This window comes from Vespa crabro, chromosome 20 (assembly GCF_910589235.1).
Source record: "Vespa crabro chromosome 20, iyVesCrab1.2, whole genome shotgun sequence".
In the NCBI taxonomy this organism is placed as follows: domain Eukaryota; kingdom Metazoa; phylum Arthropoda; class Insecta; order Hymenoptera; family Vespidae; genus Vespa; species Vespa crabro.
In genome coordinates, this window is record NC_060974.1 from 3,380,831 (window position 1) to 3,390,262 (window position 9,432).

At 29.6% G+C, this 9,432-nt stretch overlaps 1 protein-coding gene across 3 annotated transcripts; it reads right to left on the minus strand.

The window, feature by feature from the left end:
- Nucleotides 1–2,673: 2,673 nt before the first annotated feature.
- LOC124431288 (serine/threonine-protein kinase Tao) lies at nucleotides 2,674–9,431 on the minus strand. Of its 3 annotated transcripts, none has more exons than XM_046979010.1 (12): nucleotides 8,970–9,431; nucleotides 7,298–7,740; nucleotides 6,828–7,176; nucleotides 6,513–6,688; nucleotides 6,203–6,365; nucleotides 5,781–6,130; nucleotides 5,465–5,710; nucleotides 5,154–5,381; nucleotides 4,826–5,065; nucleotides 4,467–4,724; nucleotides 4,061–4,317; nucleotides 2,674–3,538 (listed from the first exon to the last, which is right to left on the minus strand). In XM_046979010.1, exons 2-12 carry the CDS (start codon nucleotides 7,601–7,603, stop codon nucleotides 3,418–3,420), a joined length of 2,694 nt encoding a protein of 897 aa, XP_046834966.1. In that variant the 5' UTR covers nucleotides 7,604–7,740; nucleotides 8,970–9,431; the 3' UTR covers nucleotides 2,674–3,417. The 3 variants fall into 3 exon arrangements, with proteins under 3 accessions (XP_046834966.1, XP_046834968.1, XP_046834967.1); XM_046979012.1 differs by lacking the exon at nucleotides 8,970–9,431 and adding an exon at nucleotides 8,703–8,912; XM_046979011.1 differs by lacking the exon at nucleotides 8,970–9,431 and adding an exon at nucleotides 8,075–8,466.
- Between the last annotated feature and the right edge of the window lies 1 nt (nucleotide 9,432).

The window sequence follows — 9,432 nt, forward strand, 5'->3', positions numbered from 1 at the left end:
ATTGATTATTATTTATTAAGTATAATCGTTAATTATAAACTAAAACAATTACTACTTACAGTTTTTATTTTTACTATTAAAACAAAAAAAATTATACATTTTATATGTAGGAAGTTAAAGATATAGATATAATTTAATCAGTTTGTTTTTCGTTTTATTCTCTAACATAATGGAAAAAACAAGAAAAAGAAAAAAAAAAAAAATAGAAAAAAAAAAAAGAAAAAATAAAAAAATTTCTCTTTACAAGATCTAATTAGAAATATTTTGGAATAAAAACATGAATTATATATCTCATGTCAAAATTTATCTCACTTTTTTAATGGAACATACTATGTGTTTTTTGAAAATCAACATTCTTTTTTTGTATTCTTATTTTCAATATTGATTTAAATTACTAGTGAAAAATTATTTAGTAATGTAAGTTATTTCTCAACTATTTTCTATGTTATTATTTCTTCATTACGAAGATTGCAAAATTGATGTTCCATATACATATTGCTATGGAGGACTATGATAAAGTTGGTTATACATTTAAAGATTAAAGATTTTATGTATCTGTGACGTATTTATGATCTTTCATTTAAAGAAATTGTCATACTTTGCCTTTAAAGTATTCTACAGTTGAATATGTAGCACGAACAATCTCTATTAGTCAGCGATAGATATTATTTTTTATAATAATTTGCTAAAATTGTGTCTGTTGAGAATTCAGGCATTTTTTTCTAATAATACAAAGAAGAATTACACAATGTTCTGTTCATATACATTTAAATTGTTCTGATCTTGTTTTTATGTTAAATTTTTTTTTTATTTTAATTATTGTTTATGTAGTATGTGAGAGAATATATTTACACGTGATTTATATAGACAAAATTTCAGTTGATTGTGATAGTTTTCTTTTATCGATGCTAAAACATGTATGTATTCCATTATATATCACGATTCATAAACATTATCAACATATTTCTTCTTTGTCCATATAATTTAGTCTCGTTATGAAAATTGTATTTGTGCAATGAAAACTGGAATGTATTTTATATATATAAGATATGGTTAACAAATACACCATCGTTTGATTTTTTAACAAAAAACATTAAATGAATTATTACTTTTAAACGTCAAACATAAAAAAATAGATTATAAATTTTGCACATATGAGTATGGCACAAACGACGATAGCTTATAATTATTATATATATTGATTATATCTCATATATAAAAATAATACAACAAAATATTGATCATTGTTATATACTCCTGATTTTATTTTACAAATAAAAATTTTAGAGCAAGTCTATAATCGTAAAAGTTAACTATACTTTTAAATATAAATCTAATTTCTTTTTATTAGCAAAAAGCAATAAATGTATAACAATAAAAGACAATGTGTAACATAATATTACTTCAAAGTATTCATTAAATGATTTCATAAAAAATATATTTTCTAAATCAACATGCACGAATGTCTCTTTTAAGATTTCTTTCGTTATCACATTATCAGTTTTCATTGTATCCAATGTTCAAGGAGAACTTTATTTACATTTTTTATTTTTTAATGTCTTTGATTCAATCCCCATTATTTGACATTCGACACAAAAGCAATATATATATATATATTTAATTTATATTCGAATAAAAGTATCTATTAAAAAGTGCCACGCATTAAAAGATTTGATCTGTTCTTATTCTTATCGAGAATGAAATTGTAAGCTTGTGCAAATTTTTTTCTTTTTTTTTTTTTTTTACAAATTTTCTCAATAAAACTATAAAATACAAGGATATAATATATCTTAATTTTTTTCTTTTTGTCGTGTAAAATATATTATACGTGTGCAATACTGTAAATAACATCTTGAACATTCTCTTTTGAGAAAACAGTCACAATCAGCTGAACACGGATTGAACATTTGATAGTCGATACAAGATGTATAAAACACAAAGGTACACAAGGCATAATAAAACAGAAACATAAAACACAATATGATATACGAATATAGAACTGGAATGTGTACTGGATGAAACTGTATACTATGAGGAATACCATGTAATAAAAGATCTAAATATCACAATTACAAGCAATGTTAATGAATTATAAAGTTGTTTTTCTAAAAAGTATAAAAAAGGAGAGAAAAAAGATAAACCAAAAAGTGCAATTCTAACATAGAAACAATTACTTATCATACACAATATGTATCTAATAAAAAATATATATAAAACCTATGCAACAGATATGGATGTCATTGGCAGTTTTATACTTATGAGATATTTTTTATAAGTATATTTTCCATCCAACGAAAATTAATACAATTAAAAGTTTTGCTTATTATTCTTTAAGAAATAATAAAAACCATGAAACAATGAAGTAGTATTGGTATCATCAGAAATTATTTTTGATATATCATATCGAATGAATTTAATATCAAGAAAATCTTTTTTTGTATCATACCATTATTTGGGTAAAAATTGATATACATGTATTATATGTAGATTACACAAATTTTTTTATCTCTTATTATAATATGATACTAACCTGTAACACAAAGAATGATTTTTATAATAAGCAATTTTTTAAGAAAAGGTCATTTATAATCATATTATATATATATATATATTGTTTGTTATAATTATATAATATATATATATTATATGTTTGGAAGTAATATAAACTCGATTTTAATAAGTTTTCGTATTCAGCTTTTAATATTGTCAACAATTTTTTAAATCATGTTATAAAATAAAAATTAAAAATTATCTTCATTACTAATTTTCAATTTCATACAATAAAACTAGATAAAGCCATATACAATAAATTCGGCCTTATTGTTTATTTTTCTTTTTCTCAATTTTTATATAATGGTCAATATTCATTATAATAAATGAATAAATTTAAAATTCCTTTTCTCTGATCGAGCTATAAATTTATAAAAACAATACGAAAAATTCAAGAGAATTGAAATCATTCAAAATTCTTTAAATTTATTTATAAGAGACATTGAGAGTCAGATAAATTGTTATTGCTTTTTTTCCGATGTTATTCTTTTTCTTTTCTTTTTTTTTCTTTTTTCTTTTTTTTTCCTTTTTTTTTCTTTTCTTTTTTTTTTAAATATGATAGAGGATGAGATTAATAATTACAATGCTGCAAAAAGCATCTAAATTTTCCTTCAATATGAAGGAATATTTCTTCAAACCAAGAGCTTCTGTGTTGACATTTCGATAATAAAGAAGTATCCCAATAGATTAACTTCAGTCCAATACACATTTCCAATCCTAAAAACTTTTTTTTAGGTTTGAATTAATGCACGCAATGAGTCAACCACTGTTTCATCCGTATAAGTCATAGAACTATAGATCGGGAGACTCATTATGTACTTACTACAGGCAGACACATACATACATATTCTATTAATATAATTAAAATTAAAGACTATTAGGGGGGAAGGATGTAGAGCTATTACTGTGAGCCAGACTTAACATTGAGCCACTAAGGCTTTCATCATCTGGATACGATTCTTTTGATGCTTCTGCTATCGCCAGAGCACTGAAATAATGTTGACAACATATTAATAAGTTTTATAATATAAATCCATCAAATTATTAGAATAGAGTTTAGTAATATATGAACCAATGATTATGAAAGTGATCTAAGTCATATATATATATATATATATATGTATAGATTTTTTTTCTTTTGAGATATTTTGACATGTTGGTTTGAAATATTTAAAAATTATTTTTCCACATTGATACGAACACAGAAAAATTAAGTATATTAATTATTCTTGAAAATTATGTAATTGAAAAAAATTTTCGAAATAGTAGTTAATAAAATATGTCTTTTGATATCTCAAATGAGTAAATAATAAACTAGACATATAATTTCTATTTTTATAAAATATCATTTCACACATATGAGTCGGTGATCATAAAAGTTGTCTAAAATGCAAAAATATTAATAAGTTAATAATAAACCTAAGGATATTAATTTTTATTTTTTTAATTTTTTTTTTTTTTTTTTATTTTACAAGTTATAGATATAAAAAGTATATTGGCAAATATTTACCTGAATCCTATTCTTGCACTTTCCTCGTCAAATTGTTGTAATTCACGTTCTTGTCTTTCATGTAACAAACGTATTCGTTCGCTGCGCTCGCGAAGAAATTCTTGCGTTTCGAGTTCCATTTTTTGTTCAAGTAAAGCTCGTCTCACAGATACACGATCTTCTAATTCACGTCGTTCACGATTTCTCTGTGCTTCGGCTTGCATCTTGTTTTTAGACTGATACGCGATCAAAATCTCTAATTCATAATTTAACCTTTCCTATTGAAAATGTAATTATATTTCCGTTAAAATTAACATCCAACAGAGTTATTAATTCTAATTAATTCGAACATACTAATAAATATGAAATATTTGTATGTAAACAATATATATATATATAAATATTATATATATATATAATATTTAACCTTAAGATTATGACACTGGACTTCCTGCGATTCATCTAACCGTATACTTTGTTTCTGAAGCATTTCAGCAATACTTTGTTCATATTGATCTCCTAAAAGTGCAAGTTTTCGCCTCTGTTCCTCTTTTAATTTCTTTATAACTGCTTTCTGTTCATCCTTTGGAGTTGTTTGCAATATCTGTGCTTTTAATGCCTTATACTGTCTTGTCTGTATCTTACAAGTTTCCCTAAACTGCTTGCGAATTTGCATTTCTTTTTGCTAAAACGATTAATATTAAAAGAAAGTATATATAAATTTTTTTTCTGTTTTAATTTAACTTATTATAAATTAAAAGATGGGTTTTAGATGATATTTCTTACCTTGAGGCTCTTTGGCTGCTGCTTAAGTTCAAGTGCGTGTTTCTTACGTAAATCACGTTCAGCCCGTTGCATATAATCCTGTTGATTACAAAGTTCAGTAGCATGTTGTCGAAGAACTTGATCTTCTCTAAGAGCATGCACTGCTCTTTGTTGTCTGTATTCTAATTCTTGAGTCTTTTCATGATGCCGTAACAGCATGGCATGTGCTTGCTCTAATTGTTGTTGTCTTTTATTCAATTCCTAAAATATGAATTTGAAAGTCATATTTAATAAATGAATATACGTAATCAATAAAATTTATAATTAACATAAATAACGTGTTACTAACTTCACGTAAAAGCTCTTGTTCAAGACTGTGAAAGATAAGCAACTTTTTTCTTCTAAATTTACGAATCTCAAGATCAAGATATTCTCTTTGTCCTCTAGCTAAGCGTTGTTCTTCTTGTGCTTCCATTTGCCTTAAATTATCTTTTTGACTTTGAAGAGTAGCATCCCTTTGTCGCTTTGGTGTTACTTCATCCTGAGAAAGTTCTTTTTTCCATCTTTCTTTGTATGCCTATAATCAAACAAAGAATAATAAGTTTACAACGAATCTTTCAGTAAGTAATATAAATTGATTCAAAATAAAAATTCAATTACTTTGTACTCTCGTTTTTGTTGAGCTTCAAGAGCTTTTCGATCAGCTTCTTGCCTACTTGTAATTTCTTTATGAAGTTTCTTCTCCGCATTTTGGTTTTGTTTAAGTTTACGTTCCAATTCTTGGTAATGCCTAAGCTGTAACTTCTCCAATTCTTTACTAAATTGTTGCAATAATGTTTCATATTCCTTATCTAATAATTGTTTATGGGATTCCATTTCCATTTTACAACGTTCTTCCAATTTAACCTATAAATAAAGTTAAAATTATAACATTAATCATCAAAAATATCAATACAAATATTATCTTGAGACTTACCAAAGCTCCTTGATGTTCTCGCCTCATCCTCTTATAACCGCTCATTTGTTCATGCATTTCCTCTTGCATATGTTCCTTTTGTTGTTTGGTCACAATTGATGTCGTTCTAATGGTTGCAAAATTATTGGCACCATGTTCAAGCAGATTAGCTGTGACACCACCACTCGTTATTTTATGTCGATTTCTAACAGAACCAGTGGAATAGTCATTTGAATCTGCATTAGGCAGTGGTAAGCTGTTTGTGGAGGAACTTTGAGAACTCGCTGATACTCCCATTGAATGAATTGAATGTTCTGAGGTAATTGAATTACTTTTGCTACTATCACCACCAGTTTGTTCATCAGGAGTATCTTAAATAAAAATTTTACATTATTACAGATATAAAGGAAGATTTTAAATAATAATATTGATAATATACACACCATCAGCATCCCCAACTGTACTTTCAGTTTCACATGCATCTATCATCAAAATCTTTTTCATTTTACGATAATTTAAATTGTCTAGTTCTCTAACAGCAGCTTTTGTTCTTTGAATCAAATCTATTAAGACTTGTGGAGAACGTGTTCTTGTAACAAATTGATGCTATAAAATAAAAAATCTATAAGAAGATAATCAACCAGACAGTACAATAGTTTTATATTAAGAAGCATCAAAATAAAGAATTTATATCAACTGTTTTATATAATTAATTTAACAATTGTATATTCATAATATATAGCAAAAACGTACAGACAGCAGTGTACCAGATGTTGGTCTTTCATTAGGACTTTTTGTAAGACAAACTTCAACAAAATGTCGAAAAACATCAGTCCAATCTGGTGAATTCAAAGCTGGAGTGTCATTTTGTGCAATATGATACAAAGCACTCATGGCATTCATATTAAAGTAAGGAGGTTTTCTCTCAGCTAAAATAATTAGAATTATACATATTTATATATATATATATATATATATATATATATATATATATATATATATATATATATAACTTTACACATTTATATTGAAAAGTAATAAGAGTTAGTAACATTAAAATAAACATACCTAGTTCAATGCATGTAATTCCTAATGACCATACATCCACTTTACCATCATATTGCCCTTCATCCATAGCTAATATCACTTCTGGTGCCATCCAATATGGAGTTCCTACAAAGCTATTTGCTGGACATTTTATACTAGCAGAACCAAAATCTGCCAATTTTACTGTTCCATTTTCGGTGAGAAGAATATTTCCTGCTTTAACATCCCGATGGATTCTTCCAAGAGAATGAAGGTAATGTAAACCACGTAAAACTCCTTCGCAGATTGCTGCTATTTCGTCTTCCTTTAAAGGTCTTTTATGTACCTCTATAATGTCTGATGCAGACCCAAGACAATATTCCATCACCAACTATATATATATAAAAAAAAAAAGATTCCAAGAAAGACCATTTCAATAAAATTAAAAGTTAATAATTTCTTATTATAATATAAATTATAATAATAATTTCTAATTCATTTCTTTTACATACCCAGGCAGTGTGGTCCCTGAGGTAACAACCCTTATATTCTATAGTATTTGGGTGATTGAGTTGCCTAAGAAAACGAATTTCCTTTAAAATATCTTGCCACTTTTCAACCGTTTGTTTTCCCAAGTATGACATTTTCTTAATAGCAACGATTTCTTTGGTAACCAGGCATCGGGCATAATAGACAGCTCCAAAGCTACCATGTCCAATTTCCCGAAGGTCTTCAAATATCTTCTCCGGATCATTTTTCTCAAATAATTCTGCGATCTCTGGATCTTTAAGGCTACCGGGTCTTGAAACAGCTGGCATAGTAGAGAAATTGATGAATTAATGGCCGAGGCCTATTTCACAGACACCGTGCCTCTTTATTTAATAATAAAAGATGTTTCTAATCCTTTAATCTTTATCAATTCTCTGTCAATCCATTCCCAGGAATAACATTATATCTGGAAAAAGAAAAAAAGAAAAAGAAAAATATCAGAGAAAATTTTACAGACGATTCAAGATCTTGAAACAATAACAATAAAGAATTTGGATCAACAAGGATTGTAAAAGAATAGAAAAACATTTAACATCATCGTATATGTGTATATATATATATATATATCACTCAAAGATAGAACACATTGAAAATTAATAATTTAAATATGAAAGAATTACGATGATTATCATATATCAACATCATAATTATCATCATCATTATCCTTGTTGATCGTGCAAACACAACACGTATTCTTCGAGAATCCTTGTTAAGAATCGAATCGCCGGAAAAGGGTTTACTTTTAAGGCGAGGGAATCGTGAACCTAAGGCGGTCGAAGAAGTGGTGGTATGTCGAGAACGCGCATTCTCCGCGCTCACACGTGAAATCGTCGAAGAGAATTATTTTGGCGTTTCGTGGGGGGAAGTGCGCCGTAATAAAGAAATAAAGAGGGTGTTATCGAATTGTTGATCGGCCGAATAAACAACAAGTATGACGAGTTTCGCGTTAAATTCGCAGGAGACGGAAAATGCGGGCGTAAGGAGGGTTGGGTCTTCTTCATTCGGGACGATCGCGTCCGAGCAAGCGAGCGAGGCATCGAACGCAGAAAAAGATAGGGAAGAAAAAGAAAGAAAGAAAAGAAGAGAGGAGAGGAGAGGAGAAGAGAAGAGAAGAGAAGAGAAGAGGAGAAGAGAGGAGAGTGAGTGAGATAGATAGATAGATATATAGAGAGAAAAAGAGAGAGAGAGAGACAGGGGAAAAGAAGAACGAGGGAGAAAGAGAGGAAGATATAGAGAGAGAGATAGAGATAGACAGATAGAGAGGAGAGAAAGAGAGAGAGAGAGAGAGAGAGAGAAAGAAAGAGGGAGAGAAAATGAGAAGGACGAGAGGAATGGAAAATTAAAGAAAGACGAAAGAAAGAGACAGACGAGGAATTGATGATGGCATAGAGGAAGATCGTCCTCGTCCTCGTCGTCGTCGTCACTGCGATCAAGGAGGCAAGTCGTGCGTCCGCATTGGTCGAATGACATCCCTGTGTCCTGGACGAACGACTGCTTCCCGGCGAAATGCGGTTCAAGTTCACGAACGATTTCTCTCTCTTTCTCTCTCTTTCTCTCTCTCTCTCTCTCTCTCTCTCTCTCTCTCTTTCTTACTCCTTCATTGCGATTGCAAAGAGGGTAAAAAATAATATTCACCTCCAAAATGGCGAGTGAGTGAGCAGCACGGAGGCATGCGCGCAACTTGAAGAAAATTCACTTCACGATAGGCAGCTCTTTTTTCTGAACCACGATGATCCTTCAAACATATTAAGATCCGGTGGATCCGTGAGATCTTTCGTCCTATGAGAAATGCACCGCACCCCGGAAAACGACGTACACGCCCCGTACGTGTCACGCAAACTTACGCACGCACGCACGCACGCACGCACGCACACACACACACGCGCGCACGAGACGCGACGAGAAAAACTGCAGTGGCAATCTCGACGCGATACACGGCACGACACAGAACGTTTGCCCGGATGCCTAAGAGAATTTCGCGAAACTTTTTCACGCCTTTTCGCTTTCCTATACCGTCGTGTTCTGTTACGACTGTCGAGCCGTCTGTCGATGATCTGTGGCGCTCTACGTTGGTAGACTTTGTAACTAAATGGTACTT

Coding starts and splice junctions, on each gene's coding strand:
- LOC124431288 (XM_046979010.1), bottom strand. CDS start 7,603: ATGCCAGCTGTTTCAAGACCCGGTAGCCTTAAAGATCCAGAGATCGCA. Junction 7,177..7,297: donor TCAGGGACCACACTGCCTGG/GTATGTAAAAGA, acceptor ATATATATATAG/TTGGTGATGGAATATTGTCT. Junction 5,382..5,464: donor AACAAAAACGAGAGTACAAA/GTAATTGAATTT, acceptor GTTTGATTATAG/GCATACAAAGAAAGATGGAA.